Below are 27,053 nucleotides of genomic sequence, written 5' to 3' on the forward strand. Positions count from 1 at the left end.
TGTTGAGTATAAGTTGTTTTTCATTAACAATTATGACCTATACACGGAAAAATGAAGAAATATTTTCACGGGATACTTTTCATTTAATGAATTGTAAAGATGTCAATGAAATAAAATGATTAACATAATTTCATTCTACATTTTCTTTTTACATAATATCAATAAAGTAAATTATGTCACTAAAAACATTAAATCATTTATGTATGAAGCTAGCTCTAAACTTTTATTTATTGACAAAAGAAATGCAAAATTAAATTTAATGAAAATTGTCATTGACATTTTATGTTAGTTAATAGTGAACTTTTAGGACAAATAATTGGTTGAAACATCTTGATTAAAACCAATGTAATAAAAATAATAATAATTAGGTTTTGTTGGTTCTGGTGTACAAAAAAGATGACCTTAAAGGGCAAACTTGAAAATATTACTAAGTAAAATAATTGTAAAACAACTTGTAGTATCATCACATTCGTCCCAATAATAAAACTAACACGTTCTTTCGTTATCCGTTATTTAATTTGTTGCAGCGAATCCAGGCTGCCGCTGTCTGGAGTCCAAAGACAATGGCGCGGCAGTAAATCAGATACTGGAAATATGTGCTATTGCTGGCCATTACGGTCCTAATTTCGGGGATTCTTGAGTAGGATACACGAAACATAGAAATATAGAATGGGAACTTCCGTAACCATATTCTGTGCATCTCAGGCACTAGAGGGTAGGAGGTAAAAAGATGTCAGGATTATTTTCTCTCTGTCGATTGAAATGCTATCTGACTTAGAATATATTTGTTCTTTTATTTTTGTCTATAACTTTGAGGAAATTTATTATTAGGACGTTATTAATGTAATTTACTTTTGATGATATAATTTTTATTTTATATTATTATTTTTTTAAATATATTTGAAAGTCTCCTTTTACCAACCACGGGTTTGTCTGGACTGGGCCTACTATTTAACGAGGGTTCCGACCCATGGTCCTCGGCATTAAGCCTACCGACTGGCGAGTGACCAACTTAGAAATCATCCTAGAAGACATCCAGTCTTACCCAGCCTGGTTACTGGCGTGACTGGGATTATTTTCCTTGATTTTATACTCTTGCCTAGGAAAATTACAAATATTAGACATAAATTACGATCATGCCTCAGCAGGCTCCTAACAGATACTCAGCGAACCCGCGGCTATCGCAACAGTAGGGTGACCTTCCTGTTGTCTTTACCACTGTTACCACAAATGTCTTTACCACAAATTATGTTCAATAATGTTAGTTATTAATAAATAAATAATAAAGTTACTTGAGAATATATTTGATATCAGAGTGACAATGAGATAGCAAAAATGTTTAACTACTACGCATAAACACTAATAATAGCCGAAAACTGTAGAGGGAGTGAAACAAGGCTTATTGTTTGACGAAAATAGGAAACTGTCTTCGTTGTCATCTCTATTCCGCGCTCTACTCCATCACTGGGTGAGAACTGACACCGGTAGACACATGGAGGGTATAACTTACCAAGTGATAATAATTGATGTTTTCGAGCGGGATAAAAATGATGAAAAATGAATTATTAAAATGACCATTAAAAGCAGGGTGACAGAAAAGTGAAAATATAGGGCTGTATGTATTTTCAATGCCACATAATAAAAAAAAATTATCTAAAGTTAAAAAAAATTGGGGTGGACAACCCTTATTACTTAGGGGTTTGAAAAGTAGATAGTAACCGATTCTCAGACCTATAGAATATGCATAAAAAATTTCATAAGAATCAGTCAAGCCGTTTCGGAGGAGTAGGGGAACGAACATTGTGACATGAGAATCACTACATAGTATAAAACAAAGTCGCCTTTTCTGTCCCTATGTGCGCTTAAATCTTTAAAACTACGCAACGGATTTTGATGCGGTTTTTTTTCAATAGATAGAGTGATTCAAGAGGAAGGTTTATATGTATAATACATGCATAATATACTAAGGCAACATTGCTAATTTTAGAGGTTTCTAACGTGATGTCGTAAATTAACCTATTTTTTTAGGCTTATTTAGCAATTAGCAAAAACGCTGCCTAACCCTACGAGTTAGATCAAATTAATGTACTACAGTATTGTACACCATAAAAAGGTCTATAAAAAAGTCCGCGATGGTATATGTTTATCTTTTAGGGATAACCCACATTAACCATTTTTATTGTTTACTTTTTACGTGAGAAAATGGCTTATTTACGAAGCTATTTTAAGCAATACGGCATTAATCCTTATCGAATTAAGTACCTTAAATACAGTGTGCAATTAATATAGATCAATATGGTTCCTTACAGCATGTAAATTAAACAAATATTTTCGGAGATATTGCAAATTTAAAATTTGCGTTTAAAAATGTGTAATGTAATAAAAATTGTATGAATTTAGATATTCCAAAGATAGCAGGAAATCTTCATAGTAAGTATAGGGGAAGAGGAATTGTTTTACTCCAAATTTAATGCGTGCAGGCCAAGGGCAGTAATGAATGAACCAAAAATACTGGATCGATTTTAATCATGTTTTCATTGAGTGACATAGGCATATATATTTTATGCCCGTGCAAAGTCGGAGCGGGCCGCTATGTTTTTATATACAACGTTCATATTTTTTCTGTAGTGTATTTAATTTAGTATCAGCATTGCACCCGTGCGAAGCCGGGGCGGGTCGCTAGTTTTATATATAAATATATGATAAGAGTTCGCATTCTATTTGTATATTCGATAGTTTTTAACGCTAAAACTACTTGTAGCATAATCAAATTAGTCCCGATAATAAAACCAACATGCTCTTTGGCTCCACACCAAGTCCATTTAATAAAGCGAAAATTCGTTATTTAATTTGTCCCAGCGAATAGACCGCCGCCGTCCCGTGTCCAAGGAACGGAAATAAAGAAACCTCCGGCGACAATACATTATGAAAATGTTTGCCAGAAGAAGATAATAGAAAGGACAAACATGCACGGAGCGGCAATAAATCAGATAGTGGCAAGATGGGCCATTACTTGGGCCCGGACGCGTCTTCATGCTAGTCCTAATTTCGGGGATTCTTGAGCAGGATGCGTGGCATTCTATCGATCTGACCTGCGCGGCAGCGACGTGCCGCTCGCCCGTCGTGCTTGGAATGTCGCAGGAATGGAAAGCAGACTTTTGACAGCGATCGAGTGCGGCACGGAACAAGCAGGATCCTCGGCCGAACAAAACGAAATGTTTGTGCGGTAGTGAATACGTTTTGGTCGGTTTTTTTTCGGAAAAACGAGTCCGTTATCGTCGCGGATTGTGATTAAAAAAACCACCTGCCTGGTCCCGCGGCGAGTTCTAAGCCGTTTTCCTTCTCCGGTGAGTTTCTTTTTATGTATTTACCGCTTTGTTATCAACCTTCATCGTCGTGGAACTCCAGACAAAGCACTGATAACTATATATCGACAACAAACAACACCGCATACAAAACAACACTAGTTATTTATTAAAATACACTAAATTCACACTTATTTGACTTGAAAACGCAAATACAGTTAATATTTCTGACGAATCCTTAATATTCCTATGTATTTTTACTATATACCAGTAAAAACCTTCAGTATATAATAATATTTACCTAAAATTTTCATTCTAATAACTTGCAATACGGGCCACGAAATATTGGCGGGAAATTATACTTCCAACATTATGCTTGAGCTTCCGTTGATTGATGATGTAGGGCTATTTTGCACGGTAATTGCTCTTTTAGCTAATGTTTCATCTATTTTTATTTTAAGTACTTATATTCCTCAAAATTTTTTCTGAATATATCTACTTATTCTGTTATAATATTCAATGTAACATTAGAAGAGCGTTTATTATTTCGAAGTAAATTTATTTCTGTTTTCTAACAATATTATTATTATGTTAATCATTTGATGCTTTATAATTTTTAAAATTCATTAATTCCAATATAATATAAAGTACAAAGTGTGTTTTTATGCCTAGTTACTGATAATATTAAAATGTTATAATAATTGAGTTATTACAAAATAAATAACAATGATTTTTATAGTTTTTGTGTTTTAGCATATACTTTATTTTATATTAAAATTGAAAATAAGTGTAGAAATTTGCAAAAAAAACATAGCTTGGAGGTTATTTTTAGTGTTACTTTATTATATTAAGATTAGCTCCTATATTTTTTGCATTAAATTTGTATAAAATTCTCTTTTATATATGTATAATGCATCATAAATGGTTTAGAAAATATATTAACTTATACATATATGTATAAGTATGTATAAGATATAATGCGTCATAAATGTTTTAGAGGATATATTGACTTATATTATTATTATTCTTTTTATTTTATATTAAAATCGCTGACATTATCTTGTATTGGGTATAATGTTAAAATAGTTTGCTTCATTACAAATGATTAGAGTTGAACTATCTTAGTGAGTAGATCTTTTCATGCTGGATTATTTACACTCAAATCACCTGATTGCATATTGCTAAATATTTCAATTGTCTTTGATGGTTATATGTTTGAATTAGCATTAATATATATAACTCCGATAGAAAAGAGCTTATGATCCCAGCTGTTACTAAATGAATGTAATATTAAAATAATATTTTATCATGTGTATATTTATATGGGTAATTGTTCCTCGTTTGGTGGAATAATCTTTAAATTATTCATCAAGTTCTAGTTATTGTCGAAAGACGTACCCTTGTAAATGTTGTTTGACAAATTGAGGAATATCAGTTTGATCTTTTTATGCTTTGTAGCATTTTCCAGTAATAGTTGCAGATTGTTTTAACAATATTTTTATAGTCCCACCAAATATTATTTAGTTTTTTGTTAATGTTTTACTTTATTATACATTAAATTATCCGGCAAATTGGTGTAGTAGGTATACTTTCTTATAAATAAGTTGAGGGCCGAAATTCAGAAGGAAATAGATAAATGAGATAGAAGGACTCGAACAAATATTCATTAGCTATTTATTTTATATTAAAATCGCTGACATTATCGTGTATTTTGTAGATGATTGGAATAGTTTGCTCCGTTACAAATAATTATAGTTGAACTATCTTAGTGAGTAGATCTTTTCAGGTTGTATGATTTCCACTAAAATCATCTGATTGGCTTAAATGTTTTAAGAGATCTGCAGATGGGCATACAAGCTTCACATATTGCTAAACATTTCAATGTTTGAATTAGCATTAATATATATAACTTCGATAGAAAAGAGCTTATGATCCCAGCTGTTACCAGATGAATATAACATTAAAATAATATTTTATCTTTTGTATATTTATATGTATAATTGTTTTTTGTTGGTGAAATAATCTTTAAATGATTCATCAAATTCTAGTTATTGTCGAGAAACGTACCCTTGTTAATGTTGTTTGACAAATTGAGTAATATCAGTTTGATCTTTTTATGTTTTGTAGCATTTTCCAGTAACAGTTGGAGATGGTCTTAAGAATATTTTTATAGTCCCACCAAATATTATTTAGTTTTTTGTTAATGTCTTACTTTATTATACATTAAATTATTCGGCAAGTTGGTGTAGTAGGTATACTTTCTTACAAATAAGTTGAGGGCCGAAATTCAGAAGGAAATAGATAAATGAGATAGAAGGACTCGAACAAATATTTATTAGCTATTTATTTTATATTAAAATCGCTGACATTATCGTGTATTATGTAGAAGATTGGAATAGATTGCTCCATTACAAATAATTATAGTTGAACTATCTTAGTGAGTAGATCTTTTCAGGTTGTATGATTTCCACTAAAATCATCTGATTGGCTTAAATGTTTTAAGAGATCTGCAGATGGGCATATAAGCTTCACATATTGCTAAACATTTCAATGTTTGAATTAGCATTAATATATATAACTTCGATAGAAAAGAGCTTATGATCCCAGCTGTTACCAGATGAATATAACATTAAAATAATATTTTATCTTTTGTATATTTATATGTATAATTGTTTTTTGTTGGTGAAATAATCTTTAAATGATTCATCAAATTCTAGTTATTGTCGAGAAACGTACCCTTGTTAATGTTGTTTGACAAATTGAGTAATATCAGTTTGATCTTTTTATGCTTTGTAGCATTTTCCAGTAATAGTTGCAGATGGTTTTAACAACATTTTTATAGTCCCACCAAATATAAGCGCAAACCATCACTACTTCAGTAAAAACGAGTCTGTTATCGTCGTGGATATTATTAACAAACCACCTGGTTGGTCTTGCATCGAGTTCTCTACTGTTTTCCTTCTCCGGTGAGTTTCTTTTATTGTGTTTACCCCTTTGTTATTTCACTCTCATGAAACCCCTGATAACTATATATTAACAACAAACAACACCGAACACAAGAACAACGCTCGTTATTCCTTTAAAAATTGGAAATACAAATAGAGTTAATATTTCTGACGAATCCGTGATTTTCCTTTGGTTTTCCATGTTTACCAGAAAAAAAATTGAAAACATAGTAATGTTTGTTTAAGATCTTCGTTCTAACAACCCGCAACACGATCAGGAAATATTGGCGGGAATTGTACTTCCAACATTATTCTTGAGCTCTCGTTGATTGACGATGTAGGCTATTTTGTACGGTAATTGCTGTTCTAGCTAATGATTCATCTAATTTTATTTTAAGTGCTTATATTCCTCACCTGCTCTATACTGCTGACATTCCAACAACAAAAGAAACACTTCTTGGAATCTTTGCTGATGACACAGTTATTATGGCAAAAGATATATCTCTGCCTAGGGCAATAGAAAAAGTGCAAGTGGCAGTCAACAAAATCTACAAATGGACAAAAGATTGGAAAATTCAACTTAATAGCTCCAAATCTGTCCACGTTCATTTTGCATTAAGGCGAAATAATAAAAACTTAATTATATCACTCAATGGATGCCCGATTCCTCAAGCAGAATCAGCAAAATACCTTGGAATCTATCTTGACGGTAGATTAAATTGGAAGCATCCCGTTAGAAAAAAAGCAAAACACATTAGAACCAAAATAAAACAACTATACTGGTTAGTTGGAAGATACTCTCAACTTGATCTAAAATCAAAAAGGTTGATCTATAATACAATTATAAAGCCAATTTGGACCTATGGGGTGCAAATATGGGGTTGCACTAAAAATTCAAATCAGTTAGTCATACAGCGCTGTCAAAACAAGATTCTTCGATTGATTACCAATGCCTATCGCTACGTAACCAATGAAGAACTGCACGATGACCTGGAAATCAAATGGATTTGGGAAGTTGTGCAGGATTTCGCCTTGAAACACGAAAGAAGATTACTAAATCGTTCTAACGTGGAAGCAATACAACTGCTGGACAGCGCACAGGATGTCAGGAGATTGAAACGAACAAAACCATACGAACTTGTGTGAACATTTAGTGTGTATTATTAGTGTAAACTATAGCTATAAGTTAATAATTAACAAATAATTGTAATTTTATAATTGAGGAATACATACTGATGTATTTTCTCGCACTCGTCTTGCTTGCTAATTAATCCAAGCACATAGGAAAAGTAGTAATAAATTAATTGTAATAATAATAATAATTAAGATTGTACTAAGCGTATCTAATAAAGATGTTATAAAAAAATATTCCTCACAGTTTTTTCTGTATACATCTACTTATTATATTATAATATGTACTATAACATTGGCAAAGCGTCTGTTATTTCGAAGTATAATTATATCTAGCAACATTTTTAGTATATTAATCATTTGATGTTTTATAACTATTTTACTTCCTATATTCCAATCCACCCTAATACACAAAGTGTGTTTTTAGGCTTAAGTATTGATAATATTAAGTTCTATAGTAATTGAGATACTACAAAAGAAATAACGTTGATTCTTCTTGTTTTTATGGGTTTAGCATACAATTTGTATAAATTGAAATTAAAAAGAGATAGATATCTGCAAAAAAACATACTTTGGAGGTTTCTAGAGTTAATATATTTCATATCAAATGGGTTTTGTTACTATCATCCTTAATATATCCTTATTTAGAAGGTATTTTGTATTAAATCCTGGCTTATACATTCACTAAATCACAATTATTTTAGGAAATAAAAAGACTCTATTTAAAAAAAGAGTGAATACATTTTATAATGTAATCGAAGAATGTCATTTGGTTGTTTTTGTTTATTTTATTGCTAATTTATTATATATATAATGTGCCGGCGAGGTGGTGTACTGGGCTGTTATAAATAAGTTTAGAAGCGAAATTCAGAAGGATAAAAATAAATAACATAGAAGGACATCAAGAAATGTCCATAACCAAGAGTGCTTAATTTTTCTAAATTTATTTATTAAATTTTTGCTAGTTATTGGCGATTAACCTAAAAATTCTCTTTTACATTAACTGAAATTTTGGTATATAATAGAAGGACCCAACGGCCCTATCTTAGTTCCTGGTGTAATAATGATCATGTATTAATACTGCTGCGTTTCTATTAAATGCACCCCATTACACTACACTACACAAGATCAAATGCTTTTTTTTGAGTCTGTGTCCTATTCTGGTGTTATCCAAGAGTTATATTGCTTTTCAGGTCTCCTCAGGTCTATTTGCGACTTTCTTGTATTCCTAAGTGACATTCGGTATCTGAAAGTCTCGGGTTAAGTAGTTAATTCTATAGTATCTGGGTGCACCTACAACACTTCTAAGGACTTTGTTATGGAAAATTTGTATTTATATTATTTTTCGCGGAATATCCCTATAATTGAATTCTCTATGTCTATATGTACTGATAATTGTGATTTTGTTCCAATTAACCAATACATTTTCCTATATTTCAACTCCACTTGTTTCCTTTTCTGGTTATATGTTGCTTCCAATGAAATTTTGTATCAAAACCCCTTCCAAGATGCTTATTTGCGATATATTACATGTGCAGAATAGGTAAAGAATTGGCAGCAATACTCTTCTTTGTGGTACACCGGCTTTAGCTTATTTTATTGTAGAGTAGACTTCTTCTTGATTGACTCTAAACATTCTTGGTGTAATGTAAGATTCTAATAGTTCAATGTGTTGTTTCAGTCTTTCAACATCTTCTGTAGCTTATGAACATGACCATCATACCATACCTTATTGAAGGCTTGTACTACATCTAAGAATGTAGGTGAACATACTTTCTTAAATTGATAGGCTATTTCAGTTACATCTATGCACCTGGTCAATTCGTGAATGTATGGAGAGTCCTGTATGCAGTTATTTATTTGCCTAGTTGTGATATTCGACACCTAAATCTATATTTTGGGGTTCCCAACGATCCTCTAAGCTCTCAGGGTTCATAAGTATCTGACGGCATTAAATCCGTAAAGGAAAATATATCGGATTAATGTCTTGTATAACAAGTAGTTGATTGTATTCACTTTGATGTCCTGCTAGAGCTGCAGTTGAGCGTATAAGCTTCACATACTGCTAGAGATATTAAGGGAGTTCAATGATCATGAGATGCAATCCTCATTGATATATAGCTTCGGCAGCAAAGAATCTATAATGACAGCTGTTACTATATACATGTAAATAATAATATTTTATTTTGTCATTATCATTGTTATCATTTCCATAAAGTAGACTAGATATCAAAAATCTTACAAATTGAACCTGAGGAATTGAATGAATTTGCTAAAAGTAAAATAAATATGTTTATTCAAACAAAATGAGCAATCTACATAGATATTATCTGACCTTTTGTTGTTAAAGAGTACAGCACTTGACTCAAACGTGATTCTTGTCTGATGATGACATGCCAGTGTTTAGAAGCGTTGCTAAACAAAAGCGCGGCCAACCAAGATAAACTGATGTTTTTATGTTAACATATTTAGTGACAAATAGTTTGCCCAATTATTTAAGTAAGATACCAAAATTAAAAAGTTAGAAATTCAGTTTTTAGTTTTAGTCGAAGAAGCAGAAGTTGCTTGACGCTTCACTGGATAGAGTAATGAATAAAGTTGATATAAAGCAAATCAATTACAAATAAAATAAATAAAATTTTAAAGGCTAGTTGAGTGATGCTGTCGCCATGTCATTTTTTCGCTATAATAATACTCAAAATAGAGGAGAGCGAATTAAATTCGTTACGATTAACAATTAAAACTTCGTGGATGAAAGACCGACAGATCGATATTGAAGTGGAATTACGTCTTATTACTTCGGGAATCTCAAATTAAATTGCTAAAAATAATTTCAATTTTGAACACCTAGACGTTCGGTCTTTCGCTATTAATTAATGAACTAATTAAGCGCAAATTAAATGATTATATTTCCTTTAATTATTTTGCCAGATTTGTGACAAGTTGTTATTTAAAAAATATATAATTTAGCGTCTATTTTTTTAAGCCTAGTGATAGGCGAGGCACCTACTTAGAGACCATCACAAAGGATCTTATGCAGCCAAGTTACCAACATAAAAGATGTCTTTTCTTGTCAAATTTTACAATCTTCTATAACAAGTCAATTGAAAAGTCCGGTCTAGCATAGTAAAACACATTTTTTTGCCCGCTTCAAGGGTGATATTTTTATAATTGGATTTGTCTTTTGCTTCAAAATAGGCCTCAATTTCGGCGATCACCTCTTCATTCGACGAAAATTTCTTCCCAGCGAGAATGATCTTTGAGATCTAAGACTAGCAAATAGTCACTGGGGGCAGATCTGGAGAATAAGGTGGATGAGGAAGCAATTCGTAGCCCAATTATGGATTTTTGCCAATGTCTTGGTGAAGCAGCACATTCTTTTTTTTCAAATGCGGCCATTTTTCGGCGATTTCGTCTTTCAAACGGTCTAATAACGCTATGTACTAGTCACTGTTATGTACTAATTACTGTAAGGTAGTCTATGAAAAATATTCCATGCGCATCCCAAAATACAGACGCTATAAATTTGCTAGCCGACTGTTGCATTTTCCCGCGCTTTGGAGAGGGTTCATCGTGTGCTGTCCACTCGGATGACTGTCGATTGGACTTCGAAGTGTAATGATGGAGTCATGTTTCATCCATTGTCACATATCGACGCAAGAACTCGGGTTTATTACGCTTGATCATCTTGAAACAATGCTCCCAATCAACAACTCGTTGTTGTTTTTGATCAAAAACTGGTGAGCTCGCGCGGCATCCACTTTGCATAGAGCTTTCTCATACACAAATATTCGTGAATGATATGATGTACACGTTCAGTTGATATATTTAGAGTGTCTGTTATTTCATTAAATTTCAATTTATGACCATTCAAACTCATTTTGTGGACTTTTTAAATATTTTCGTCGGGAACAAATTCTTTTGTGCGTGCACTGCGTTCACCGACTTCGGCGCTCATTTCACCACGTCTTAACTTAGCATACCACACTTTGATGATTGATATTCCTGGAGCAGTGTCCGGAAACTCGGTGTCAGGACAAGTTTTTGCTTCAAATATATTTTTTCCCTTCAAGAAGCAATATTTTATCAATACGCGAAATTCCATTTTATCCATTTTTTCACAATAACAAAAGTTATTTCACTCAAAGTGCTATAATTCACAAATTAATAATTGGACAGCCGTCAAATTTATACACGCATTTTTTTTTGAGGGCTAGAGCTAACTAAAAACATATGGATTTAATTCTAGTAGCGCCATCTATGTGTCAAGCCGGGGACTTTTCAATTGACCTGTTAAATAATAGAGGTTTGCAAAAAAATATTCAAAGAGATGTTTAGGTTTTGTGTCGTAATATTTATGTAACTTGATATTTTTCATAGGACGGCACGTTTCTTGACAATTTGAGTAACTATGTTAAACGATTTATTACATTAAAATAAAAGAAAATATACTTGAAATATATAATTTTTTCTACAAACCGTTAGCGACACATATTTTTTATCTAATACTTGTTCAGTAGCATATACTACAACATTTTCTTTTTTCGTGTGAAGTTTTTTCGTGTGATGTTTTTTCATTTATACATTTTTCCTTGTAGGATTTGTCTTGTCGCTTGTCTTTCTGAACAGTAGGTTGATATCATGCTTCACTTTTTTTACTATGCTTTCTTCATCTCATTAATGTCTTGGTAAAATCATTCACCTTGCTCTTCACTCACATATCCTGAATTTTTAAGAAAATAGTCGAGATGGGAATGAAGAAAATGTACCTTTGACAATTTGCTTACAGTTATACATGACTTACAATGTATTTTGACAAACTAATATCTGTATGACCTTAAATTCAATTAACCTTTATTTTTGGGGATAATTATAAGAGACTGAGAGACTAAGAGACTAACTAAGACTTTTAATATCTGGTCGGATGAAAACACCTTCCATAATCTTTGCTTATGAGAGGCCCGGATATATAGAAACTCTGCATTTCAAGCAATCACCATGTTTGGGATATAATTTTACAAGATGCCTCGTTAACTTGGATAACGAAACATGGATCCATCACTTTACTCCGGAATCAAAACAATCGTCATCTGAGTGGACAGACAGACAAATTCATCCTGGAAAATTGGTATTGAAATGTCAGAGCGGCCATAGAATGATTGTGCGTCTTTTGATGGAGATTTGGTTGATGAATAAAGACATTTTTGAACAAAAAGACGCCATTTTTTTGTTACGCCCGGGACTTTTAAGCCCATGTGTTAAGGTGTTACTGATTTTCTATTATTGATTGATTTCTGGATTTTTATTGCTTATGTTCGTTCGAGAACTATTTAAAATTCCTACACGAAAGAAACTGCACGTTAAATCCCCTGAATATTTTATGTTAATTTTCTGGTTTTTTGTTCTGTAAGCAAGATAATATATCATCGGATATGACAAATCGGTTGATGAAAAGATAATTCAGGAATTCGCCGAGGTTTTGTGAGAAATTTTCACAAATGATTTATAAATATCAAACGGAAATAAATATCAATTATTTATGAAGCAAAGGAACGCTGGATATTTTTAGCGTCGAATGCAAATCGTCTTCGGTGACACAATGACGTCTTAATTCCATAACTGGAGGTTAATAATACACTTTTCATATTTCGAAATCCTTTTTATCACATCGAGTAAATTGTTTTACTCTCTGAATTTAGTTGCAGCTTTAATTGTTATTATGTCAAAAATAATTACTCGATCTATGATGTTGTTACCCAACGGTGGAGGGGCAGTATCTAACAATATTAAGATATGAAAATATTAATTTGGAATTATCTTAAGAGTCGGCAAATTATAAATTATGTTCTTAAAAATAAAAATGGTTAAATGGCAATATGTATGCTTAGTACAATTTTAATTTACACAATAATTTTTTACCATTCTTTAGTTGTACTTATATCCATATACAACCAACAGGATTGGGACATAAATATTTCATTATGTTTTTCTCAAAATAATATTAAATTAGACTAGGTAAACTAAAGTTAAATAACAACTCGTTGTTGTTTTTGGTCAAAAACTGGTGAGCTCGCGCGGCATCCACTTTGCATAGAGCTTTCTTATACACAAATATCCGTGAATGATATGATGTACACGTTCAGTTGATATATTTAGAGTGTCTGTTATTTCATTCAATTTCAATTTATGACCATTAAAAACCATATGAGCAACACTCTTATTACGAATTTTGAGGCAGATGTTTTTGATTTTTCGATCGGTAGGGGGTGTGGTGATTCTTTTTCTGCCACATTTGCCAATACGATTTGCGTCAAGAGACTTTTTATTATCAATTTTAATTTAAATTCGATTGACCAAGGACTTTCAAATTCCAGCAAAAGCTGCTATCTCTCTTTGGCAATGTCTGGAGTGCAGTAACAACGTTTTTATATCTCTATTCTTTATATTTTCTCGGAGATGTGTCCAAAGAATTATAATTATAATATCTAGAAAATACAATAATACCGCAAAGTGCACGTTTTAACGGACAATATCTGAATGAGAAGAAACGTCACAGATTTAACATATATCGCGCGTATACTTACACTTGCGACATCACAAAAACAACAATGCTGATACCAGTAACTATTTAAAATAAATTAACCCTTTTAGACAACATTATTTATTCAAACAAATATAATAAACTATAAATTACATAAATACGAGTACTGTTCCTAATAATTTTGCTACCTAGTGTAGTTTAATTTTTGAGGTTCCATGTTCGAGTGTATGTTTTTTATATATGTTCACTGATTTCTCCGTCAATGGTCTTTTTTTTTGTTCGAACGAGTGTACTTCTGAGGTGGTACGTTGGAATCAAGCCAGGATCCGATGATAGAATAAGCGGAAATGATATACGGGATCACATATTTTTTTAGCAAAAATATTCATATATTTGCTGAGCTAATGTGACGGTAGGCACAACTCCTCAACGGTTAGAACGGTTAGATGATATATCTTTAAATATTATGAGGTATATTAAGATATATTATAAAATATTACTTATTTATATAATATTATTATAATGTAGCTAATAATTATTATAATGTATACTTAACCTAATTGGGTAAACTGATGATGAAAGTAGGGACTGAACCAACTCAAAGGATTTTGAGGAGTTTTTCGTAAGGGTTTGCTTACCAAAGTCCTTCAGTGCAAAATCCATTTAGTTTGCCTTTCAAGAACTAACCATATTATATGAGAAGTCGTAGAAACATTGCAGACCTCTATTGTATAGTCGTTAAAGCGTTCAACTCCCACGCGGCTGTCGCAAGTTCGATTGTAGGTAAAGACAATTACTTTTTGTTGTTCTAGATTGGTCAGAACATTTGTCAAATCAACTAGTCTCTTATCTTTTTACTTTCAATCAATGTTTATTTATTCCTATTTTTCCTCATAAGATCTGCATCTTTACTTGCAATCTATCCATTGTAATACTTAATAAAATAACTGCGTAATTTATTGAGTAAATATCTAACACAAAAAAGAGATAAAATATTTTTAACAATAAAATTTATCCGAATTCAAAAAATAAAAAAGAAACTTACCAAAAACTAATCAAACCGAAATTTTTAATACAAAAAAACGCCCAACCGATATACAAATAATAATATAATTTTGTGTCACATACACAAAAAGAAATTACGAACAAAACAAATCTAATTTGTTCCTCGTACCGACTTCAAACTGATCAGTTGGTAGTAGGTACATCTAGTATAAGATGTAATTAAGTAAAATTTACAATGGTGTAGCATTACGTTGATCATCATTCTAACACGAAAGGTCGACCACATCTCCCTATTAAACGAAAAAATAAACGTTCGATTTTCCCCGGATGGGGTCCAATTTCGAAAAATTTAAACTGGCATAGACGAATCGATGCCCGTCTCCGTCCTCAAGTTCAGACACGGTCTGGAAGCCAAGTTCACAAGTAAAATAAATCAGAGTCCTTTTATCTCCATCTGATAAAAATTTAGCCTTTACCGAGAGAGGCCGCAAAGCAATTTTACGAAGGACCAAGGAAATTGGGAAGGCGATCTGATGGTCCCGAAAGCGCCGGGAAAAAAATGCGGCAAGAACTCGTCCTGCGACAAACATATTCTCTTTTGCGTGAAGACGAGCAGGCCGAAATCTAATCCGCGGGAATACCGCTTATCTTCATTAGTTTTTTCTTATACCTCCTGATCTGAATCATAATAATAAATAATCATAAGTAGTGGCTGAACATGTACTATAGTCCATCTTTGTTTTTTAGTAATACTATGAAACTATAGTCGTTCAATAAAACCGTGGACTCAAGTCATCCGAATGGATGACGTCAAAATTTCGCAGTGTAGTGGCGTCAACTCTGAGTTTTAGTTCATTTTGGCTTTGGCATACAACTTTATAATATAAATAAAAAATACTGTTTATAATATATACTTTATTTTAACATTACTTTACAAATTATACAAAAACAACACACTTACATAAAAAATTACTTAAAAATACAATTTAGTATACAGTAGTTTGTAGGTTAAAGTTTTGTTTTACTATATTTACATTGAACACTTTTTCACACCACCTATGAGATAGAGTTTTAGGCGTGTTTTTCATGTAGTATCCTTTGCAGGGCTGCCGAAAATCTATTAAACTATTAGGTTTAGTAATGTTTCCTTATAACACCAATTTAATAGCACTACATTTCTCCTTATTTTGTTCTATTACTACCTGTATATATCTTTCTTGAAGAAACTACATTTACCATATCTGCATAATAGTTAGTATTCTTTCTCTCCTCATACATTTTAATTATGTTAAATGCTCATTGTCAGCATTAATCAAAATACCATATTCAGAAAGTCTCATTCAAGTGAATAACTAAGCTGGTAATTTCTAATATATTTAAGATTTGGTGATGAATCGATCCTTAGTCCATTTCTTCTTCAATGCGTTAGGTCTGTTTCCAGCATGTAGAAAAATAAATCTGCAATTAATTATTAATAAACGTTATAACTAATAAAAGATAATCAATTGTTATTCCAGCGTTTACCTTTTTCCATCAACATTTGCTTTCTTAACACCATTTTTATCATGTTGTAGTGATTGATAATTGGATATTATGGGGACCATTGGGCTTAATTAAATTTAATTTAGAGAATGATCTCTCAGTTATTTTATAGCCATATAAATTGGTGGAATTAAGTATCCGTATCATGCAACAACAATATTTGAGAATGAATGAGTTGAATTATTTATCATCAAGGAATTGAGTGTTTCTACTATAGAGGACGTCGTAATTTTATCGCAATTTTGCAGAAATTCTAATTCGTGTAAAAGTTCCATCTACATCTATTCAATCCTTATCTGTTAAAGATTCGTGAATTTTGAATATTCGGAATTCTTTTCAAAAATCTCAATAATTTAAAAAAATTTGGAGGATAATAGTTCAAGTTTTTTATTAATAGATTGATTTTCAATTTCGTAGCTAAAAGTCACTCACTTTTCATACAAAATGTTTCTCTGCATTTTAAAATGTTCTTGTATATTGTAGCGAATTAATTTTCTTATGTACTTTATGTTTTTCCAACTTTTTATTATATACCCATAGTATCTTTGTATCTATTATAATTGTTAATCAATAAAGTTCTTGCTGTAGCCGTCAAATTATATAACATCTCGTTAGCTCACTCTGAGTAATGGCTGCCTTAAATGAATGTATTGAACAATTTTAATAAAGATTGTTTACATATTTTGTTAATAATAATGTAAAATTTTATTTGCACTGTAATAAGCAAGGTATGTTATCTTAAGACATCTTCACTGGAGAAATCGCAGTGACGAAATTGTTCTATATAAAAGAACAAAAAATAGTCGTTGATAATTTAGCATATACGTAAGTAAGGAAATAACCAGAGAACTAAAATATTGCATCATGTATATGTAATAAGTAAATGGCGTTAAGTGTTTAGCTAGTATAAACAAATTCTATCTAGTACAAACCTTATTTCGATTTATCAATTGAACTGTCTTTTTTTCATTTAAATTTGGCAATAACTAGTTAGTTTAACTTGACTTTATAGTATTTAAAGATTTATTGTGTTAATATTTGGTTGGTAAAGCTGATGTTGACATTTTTAAGTAAGCTGTACTGTTTTTGTTAGTGGGTCACATAAGATTTTATGTGATGAATATTCGATTTTGTTTTAGTGAAGAGTGATAATGCCAAAAATATAGTGCCAAATCAGTCTATATTCTCTAGGTAGAAAATATGTTATTTATTGATTTCTTTTTGAAAGCAATTGTTAAATCTTATATATAAAAATGAATCGCAAAATATGTTCCTAAGCGCATAACTCAACAACGCCTGGACCAATTTGGCCAAATCTTTTTTTAAAATGTTCGTTGAAGTTCAGGGATGGTTTTTACGGCGAGAAAAATTAGAATTATTGCTGGAAAAACCCTAAAAATAGCCCTTTTTGTTTGAATTTGTTTCGTGTATCAGTTGACAATTCATCTGTCATCTGTCAAAAGTCATCTGTAACAGACAACTTTTTTTTTTTAAATTTGATATGACTTGAACTCAAATCCTTTTAATCCGTACGAATTGTTTTATTTATTTAAAATTTTTTATTTGTTTAAAATTTAATTCAAATATTAAATAAATAAAACAATTCGTACGGCTTAAAAGGATTTGAGTTCAAGTCATATCAAATTTAAAAAAAAAAGTTGTCTGTTACAGATGACTTTTGACAGATGACAGATGAATTGTCAAGTGATACACGAAACAAATTCGTATATCGTGTTTTGTGCAGAGTGTTTAGTTAGTTAGTGTTTGTTTAGTTCGTGATTAGTGAAAAAATAATTTATATTTGATATGCCTCCTATAAGACGAAGCAATTTAGGTAGAAGAACCAGAAATGCTATAAACCAAGCTAATTACCGATCTAATCGTACTGCACAAGAACGTGACGACGGAAATGAACGTGAAAGAATTCGGATATCACAAACGCGTGAAGCGCGAGCGCGACATTCAACTAATAATCGCGCAAGTTTGAATCCAGCTGCTTTCAGTTACGATGTGTCAATTGACTACAGTAACTACCAATGTGTTGTTATTGGTTCTATGAACTTGGTTTGCTCACACTGTAAGGCATTAAAATACAAAAACGATGCCAATGGATTGTGTTGCGCAAATGGTAAAGTGAAATTGATACAATTGGATCCACCACCAGAACCATTGTACTCATTGGTTTCAGGAATAGGAACAGATTCTATACACTTTTTGACACATATTCAACAATATAACAATTGCTTTCAAATGACTTCATTTGGGGCAACAAATGCAGTTCGGGAAAATTTTATGCCAACTTTCAAGGTATGTATTATAGCAGTTACTCATAATTATTTTAGCGAACAAAATTTTCTGTCACCAAAGTTAAGATGTGTTACTAATCTTCAATTTCTTAATCATTACGAAATATATCACTTAGTCATCATATTATATGGTGATTCAGTTTCAGTGACACTTTTATTATATTTTATATTTGATAGATATTAGTTAAAACTAAATATATACTTTTTAAGATCAAATATTATTTAAGTTTGATCATTGACAATCCATTAATTTATACCACACCATAATATTTTTTTTATTTACAGATACAAGGGCAAATATATCACAGAGCAGGTTCACTGTTACCAGTGTCAGATAGCGACAACAAATTCCTGCAAATTTATTTTATGGGCAATTCACCACAAGAAATTGATCTGCGTTGTGCACATAACAATTTAGTAAAAAGGTCTATTGTAGAACAATTACAAACTTTATTTCATCAACACAATCAATTGATTATATTGTTTAAAACTGCCCTGGATCTGATGCCATCCGATAATCACAAAATTGTAATCAGAGCTGATAAAACACCTGCAGGTCAACATACAAGACGTTTTAATGCACCAACTATTGATGAAGTTGCTATCGTTGTAGTTGGAGAAAACTTGGAATCCCGTGATATTGTTTTACATCGTCGGAATTTTCAATTACAACCTATAAAGGAAACACACCGCTCATATGATGCACTGCAATATCCCATTATATTTTGGCAAGGTGAAGATGGCTACGATTTATCAATAAAAATGATAAATCCCATTACAGGTAACTAAAATATTAGTTTAGCTATGGCGATAATATCTCAGTCACTATATTATGTATTTTAATTTTATATTTGAATGTTATTAAAACAAAATCTGTTTACAGGTTCTGAAACCAACAAAAAAGTCAGTTCAATGAACTATTATTCATACCGCCTAATGATTCGGGAAAATGCAGATAATCGCATATTGAAATGTCGGCGATTATATCACAAATATGTTGATGACATGTATGTTAAAATTGAAACGGAGAGATTAACATTCATCAGGTTGAATCAAACCAAACTCCGATCTGAAGAGTATATTCACCTTCGAGATGCGATTAATACTGATGGAAATGCACAGAATGTCGGTCGGATGACTATTCTTCCAGCAACATACATCGGAAGCCCTCGGCATATGCACGAATATGCTCAAGATGCCATGTCGTATGTTCGTCATTATGGTACAGCAGATTTGTTCATCACATTTACATGCAATCCGCAATGGATAGAAATTAAGCAGGAGTTATTACCTGGGAAATCATCCATTGATCGTCATGATATTACAGCCAGAGTCTTTAGACAAAAGTTGAAATCTTTAATGAATTTCATCGTAAAACATAATGTGTTTGGTGAGACACGCTGCTGGATGTATTCTGTGGAGTGGCAGAAACGAGGATTGCCACATGCACACATTTTGATTTGGTTGGTTGAAAAGATAAGGCCAAATGAAGTTGATGCAGTGATATCAGCTGAAATCCCTAATGTACAAGTAGATCCTGGATTGCATGAGGTAGTTATCAAAAACATGATACATGGTCCCTGTGGAACTCTTAATCAAAATTCACCGTGTATGATGGATGGTAAATGTTCAAAACGATATCCACGGACATTAATATCGGAAACAATTACTGGTAATGACGGTTATCCATTGTATCGTCGCAGATCGACAGCAGACAATGGAAAATCAACAATTGTCAAATTAAATTAACAAGATATTGAAATAGATAATCGTTGGATTGTTCCATATTCACCCATTTTATCAAAGACATTCAAAGCACACATCAACGTTGAATCTTGCCATTCAGTGAAATCGATTAAATACATTTGCAAATATGTAACCAAAGGGAGTGATATGGCTGTGATTGGAATTGGTGCAGGGAATTCTAATGATGAAGTTACCCAATACCAAATGGGCCGCTATGTCAGTAGTAATGAAGCAGTTTGGCGAATATTTTCTTTTCCTATTCATGAGAGACACCCTTCTGTTGTTCACTTAGCTGTGCATTTAGAAAATGGACAAAGAGTGTATTTTACAGCACAGAACGCAGTACAAAGAGCTGCTCAGCCACCATCTACTACATTAACCAGTTTTTTTGAGACATGCCAAAACGATGATTTCGCACAAACATTGCTATATTCTGAAATGCCAAAATATTATACCTGGAATCAATCCTCAAGGAGATTTATACGACGGAAACAAGGAAAACCAGTTCCAGGATATACAGATGTATATTCCACCGATGCGATTGGCCGGATTTATTCAGTACATCCAAGCAATGATGAATGTTTTTATTTACGACTGCTATTAGTCAATGTACGTGGCCCAACATCATTCCAACAGTTACGAACTGTTGATGGTGAATTGTGTGGATCCTACAGAGAAGCCTGTCAACGTTTGCAATTGCTTGAAAATGACGCTCATTGGGATCAAACTCTCAATGATGCTGTAATATCATCACACACTCATCAAATACGAACATTGTTTTCTATAATCATATCTACATGCTTCCCATCAAACCCAATTGATTTGTGGATGAAGTACAAATATTATATGTGTGATGATATTTTGTATCAAATACGGAATAGAATGGGAAATCCAAATATACAAATCAGTGAAGAAATTTACAATGAAGCATTGATTTCAATTGAGGACATGTGCTTGATAATGTCAAACAAACTATTAATTCAATTAGGCCTGACCGCGCCCAATCGTCCAATGCATGACGCTTTTAACCAAGAGTTGCATCGAGAAAGACTGTATGATCTCAACGCTTTGAAAGAATAAATTCAAACAAATCTTCCACTGTTAAATGAACAACAGAAGTATGTATTTGAAACTCTTATGAAAGTAACAAATGATGAAACTGGAGGGATTTATTTCTTAGATGCACCTGGTGGTACAGGAAAAACTTTTTTTATTTCATTAATATTAGCAACAATTCGCTCACAAAATAAAATTGCACTTGCACTCGCTTCGTCGGGAATCGCAGCAACTTTGCTTGAAGGTGGTCGAACAGCCCATTCAGCACTAAAATTGCCATTAAATATGCAAAGCAATGAAACTCCAACCTGCAACGTTTCGAAGAACTCTGCAATGGCAAAGGTTTTGCAGCAATGTAAATTGATTGTTTGGGATGAATGCACGATGGCACATAAAAAATCTATGGAGGCTTTAGACACAACCTTAAAAGATCTACGTAGCAATAATAACCGATTTGGTGGTGCAATGATTTTATTAGCAGGAGATTTTCGTCAAACATTGCCAGTGATTCCACGATCAACGCCAGCTGATGAACTCAATGCATGTCTAAAGTCCTCCAATTTGTGGAAACATGTTAAAGTACTTCATTTAAGCAAGAATATGCGTGTCGAGTTGCAAAATGACCAATCTGGAAACATATTCTCTAAACAACTCATTGACATTGGTAATGGCAAATTTCCTATAGACATGTTGACGGCTTGCTTTTGCTATGACTATAAACAAGTCCCAGGGGCAATCATTAAGTGTTTGTGGTATTAATCTAGAAAACCCATGTTTCTCACATGGTCAATTGTATGTTGCCTGTTCCCGTGTTGGAAAACCATCAGATTTGTTTATCTATGCGCCAGGTAATCAAACAAAAAACATCGTATACCACAAAGCAATATAATGAAAATAATAATAATAATTATGATTCACATGATTAACAATAAAGCGATTACTTACTTTTCAATCCTTATATATGTTTTATTTAATTATTTTTTATTCACAACGCCCTATCACCAGGGTGATGGTTCTGTTCAGGAGAATTTTTTAAAATACGTAGGCACAAAAACTGCCACATTACAAATCTTTTTGACAGGACGAAGTCTGTCGGGTCAGCTAGTTAAATATAAAATAGAATAAATATAAATTTCGAAATTTGACTACAATTTATAAAGTTAATCATGTGACCCTCATGATGGAGTAAAAGTAATAACTAAAAAATTATATGTATAATAAATATTAATAAAACTTGTATTGACAGTATTTTTAATATAAGAACAGAAATATACATTAATTATGTAACATTAATTATAGTTGTCTGTATATTAAAAGATATGCAAACAGTCTCAATAATTAACACTCACTAATTTCTTTAAATCAAATTAATTAAAGCCAATCTCCACTAAGTTTTAATAGTTAACAAAGTATCAATAAATTTAAATTACTACATCACTGAACCTTATAACAAAAGTATCATATAAGTAAGATTATTTTTACAACTGCAACAACTTCAATTAAATATTAGAATATATAATTTTTGTTTACATTTATTTTATATTTATAAATATGAAACTTTACATCAAGTAATACAGGAAATATTATATTAACTAAAACAATAATGTTTACAATTAGACACTTTTTGCAATCTAGATAATATATGAAAGTAGTGTATTTATAATCATTTAATTATTGATTTCTCAAAACAAGATCTGTAATGAAAATAACTAAACTAACATGTCAATTGAGAAGTCCCTGGCCTAACACATAGATGGCGCCACTAGAACTAAATCCATAGTTTTTTTAGTTAGCCCTAGTTTGACAGCTGTGGTATCATTAGTTTGTGAATTATAGCATTGTTAGTGAAGCAAGTTTTGTTGTTGTGAGAAAATGGATAAAAAGGAATTTCGCGTGTTGATAAAATATTGTTTTTTCGGGGAAAAATACAGTTGAAGCATAAACCTGGCTTGATGCCGAGTTTCCGCACACTGCCCTAGGAAAATCAACCATCAAGGATTGGTATGTTAAGTTTAGACGTGGTAAAATGAGCATCGAAGACGGTGAACGCAGTGGACGCCCAAAAAAGGTTGCTACCCACGAAAACATTTAAAAAATCCACAAAATTATTTCGAATGACCGTAATTAAAATTGAATGAAATAACAGACACTCTATAGATATCAACTGAACGTGTTCATCATATCATTCACGAATATTTGGGTATGAGAAAGCTCTGTGCAATGAGGGTGACTTTTGACCAAAAACTATAACGAGTTGATGGTTCAGAGCAGTGTCTATAGATGATCAAGCGTAATAAACCCGAGTGTTTACGTCGATATGTAACAATGAATGAAACACGGCTCCATCGTTTCATTCCTAAGTCAAATCGACAGTCATCCGAGTGTACTGCACACGATGAACGTGCTCCAAAGCATGGGAAAACGCAACAGTCGACTGGCAAGGTTATGACGTCTGTATTTTGGGATACGCATGGAATAATTTTCATTGACTACCTTGAAGAAGGAAGGACCATCAACAGCGACTATTACATAGCGTTATTAGACTATTTGAAGGACGCAATATATATATATATATATATATATATATATATATATATATATATATATATATATATAAAAATTAGGGAATAAAATAAAATTTGGGAATCTTTTAACGCTTGTAAAAAGTTAGAAGTTCCAATGAGGGAAAATTCAAATTATTTTAGGTCCCTTTATTACGTTATATTTCTTATCTGTAATCTTTTAAGTTTAATATAGTATAAAGCATAACTCCTCGAACGAGATGCCGAGTGAGGAAGAATAAAATTAAGTATAAATTGCCATTGTTAAAGTTGCGCGGCTGGTCCATAAAATGATTTTTATTACAAACGAAAAAGTAATTATATTTTTTTATCAGTAAATTTTATGGTTATGGCCGAGATATTTTTTGTGATATCATTTATTCGACAAAATGATCTGGTTCTAATTTGACTCCTTCTTTTTGTGCCCCTATTCCATTTGCCAGAACTTGTTAGATAAAATATGCTATAAGTGAATCTAGGAAGTTTTTACACTTCCTTTAATTATTATATATACATTATTATATTATTGCTATTACTAGTATTATTATTATTAGTTATTTAAATAATTTCTAGAGAATTTCTAGTGTAGAAAAAAAAACTAACTTATTGGAAGTGTGTATGGATGTGGTATATGAGTGAAAAAGGCATGGAGCGCTGTGAACGATGAGGGAATATAAAAATAACAAAACAACAAACATTCAATTTTTTTATTTATTATAATTTATTTCAAGTAATAATTATTCATATCATTAATTTATTACGTAATATTAATCTCTGAATGCTACAGCGTGAACAATATTTTTTGTTAGCCTGTTTTTGTTTGGTTCTTAACGCAATTGCGCCATTCTCACACGCGCTCCTGTATTTTCTTCCTGAACTTCGGTTCTTTGGGCTTGTCTATTTCTAGTGCTTCAGGATTTATTTATATCACGGCTCAAATGAGCCCCTTAGGGTTTTGTTGGCTTTGTTCACTGTACAATATAAAACACACATAAATAGAACTGATTGAATTATATACTGATTATATTAATATTAGATATTAATATAATCAGTATATAATTCAGTATTATATTATTCAGTATATAATCAGTATTAATAAGAAATATTAGATAGTTTCACGAAAGCGGAAAATTTTATTTTTCTTAATTATATCGAAAATACATATTGTTACGAATAGTGAAAAAAATTAGAGCTCTCATAAGTAAACACAAAAAAAAACAAATCTAACAAAAAAAATCTAACTTTCCCCGAATTCGTATTTCACAATTCCCAACAATATTTTCGTTATCAATAAGAAAGTATTATTTTTGATTTTATAATAAACGTATAAAAATAATTTATACTTACAACTCAATAACCGTTGTTTGTGGGAACTCATGACACGTTTTGAGTACTTTGGAGCTCATATAAATCACTTAATTAACTGATCGTGCGAATTACACTCAAAATTAATAATTTCATTAGTTATTAATAGTAAATTATATTCAATAATATTAGTTAATAATAAATAAATGATAAAGTTACTTTAGAATATATTTGATATGAGAGTTACACTGATATCGCAAAAATGTTTAGCTACTACACCTGATGCATATACACTAATAATAACCGAAAACTGTAGGAGTGAGAGAAGGCTTGTTTGAGAGCGATAGGAGACCATCTTCTTGGTCATCTCTACTCCGTGCTGGAGGGTATAACTTACCAAGTGATAATAATTGATGTTATCGAGCCGGATAAAAAATGATAAAATTATTAAAATTACTATTAAAAAGCAGGGGTTGGTGATAGAAAAGTGAAAATTTAAGGTTGTATGTATTTTTAATGACACATTATAAAAAAAAATACAAAAAATAACAAAATAAATTTTGGGGTAGACACCCCTTAACACTTAGGGGTTTGAAAAATAGATAGTTGCCGACTCTCAGACATATTGAAAATGCATAAAAAATTTCATAAGAATCGATCAAGCCGTTTTGGAGGAGTATGGTAACGAACATTGTGACATGAAAATTTTATCACTACATAGTACAAAACAAAGTCGCCTTTTCTGTCCCTATATCCCTATGTGCGCTTAAATCTTTAAAACTACGCAACGGATTTTGATGCGGTTTTTTCGATAGATAGAGTGATTCAAGAGGAAGGTTTATATGTATAATACATGCATAATATACTAAGGCAACATTGCTAATTTTAGAGGTTTCTAACGTGATATCGTAATATAACCTATTTTTTTAGGCTTATTTAGCAATTAGCAAAAACGCTGCCTAACCCTACGAGTTAGATTAAATTAATGTACTACAGTATTGTACACTATAAAAAGGTCTACAAAAAAGTCCACGCTGGTATATGTTTATCTTTTAGGGATAACCCACATTAACCATTTTTATTGTTTACTTTTTACGTGAGAAAATGGCTTATTTACGAAGCTATTTTAAGCAATACGGCATTAATCATTATCGAATTAAGTACCTTAAATACAGTGTGCAATTAATATAGATCAATATGGTTCCTTACAGCATGTAAATTAAACAAATATTTTCGGAGATATTACAAATTTAAAATTTGCGTTTAAAAATGTGTAATGTAATAAAAATTGTATGAATTTAGATATTCCAAAGATAGCAGGAAATCTTCATAGTAAGTATAGGGGAAGAGGAATTGTTTTACTCCAAATTTAATGCGTGCAGGCCAAGGGCGGTAATGAATGAACCAAAAATACTGGATCGATTTTAATCATGTTTTCATTGAGTGACATAGGCATATATATTTTATGCCCGTGCAAAGTCGGAGCGGGCCGCTATGTTTTTATATACAACGTTCATATTTTTTCTGTAGTGTATTTAATTTAGTATCAGCATTGCACCCGTGAGAAGCCGGGATGGGTCGCTAGTATATAATATATGTATGTATATATT

At 31.8% G+C, this 27,053-nt stretch overlaps 2 protein-coding genes across 2 annotated transcripts in view; both read left to right on the forward strand.

Moving 5' to 3' along the window:
- Positions 1-3,211: 3,211 nt before the first annotated feature.
- Hs3st-A (Heparan sulfate 3-O sulfotransferase-A) overlaps positions 3,212-27,053 on the forward strand; it is a 480,225-nt gene continuing 456,383 nt past the window's right edge. Inside the window, exon 1 of the mRNA XM_076393903.1 lies at positions 3,212-3,347. The gene's annotated coding sequence lies outside the window, so the exon portion shown is untranslated. The remainder of the gene's footprint in view (positions 3,348-27,053) is intronic.
- LOC143189908 (uncharacterized) lies at positions 18,994-20,528 on the forward strand. Its single transcript, XM_076393902.1, has 2 exons — positions 18,994-19,556; positions 19,659-20,528. The coding sequence occupies exons 1-2, from the start codon at positions 19,142-19,144 to the stop codon at positions 20,522-20,524; spliced, it is 1,281 nt and encodes a 426-aa protein (XP_076250017.1). The 5' UTR covers positions 18,994-19,141; the 3' UTR covers positions 20,525-20,528.

Source organism: Rhynchophorus ferrugineus, unplaced genomic scaffold (assembly GCF_030347505.1).
Source record: "Rhynchophorus ferrugineus isolate W39M unplaced genomic scaffold, kcgeb_rfMv2 rfM2, whole genome shotgun sequence".
Lineage (NCBI taxonomy): Eukaryota > Metazoa > Arthropoda > Insecta > Coleoptera > Curculionidae > Rhynchophorus > Rhynchophorus ferrugineus.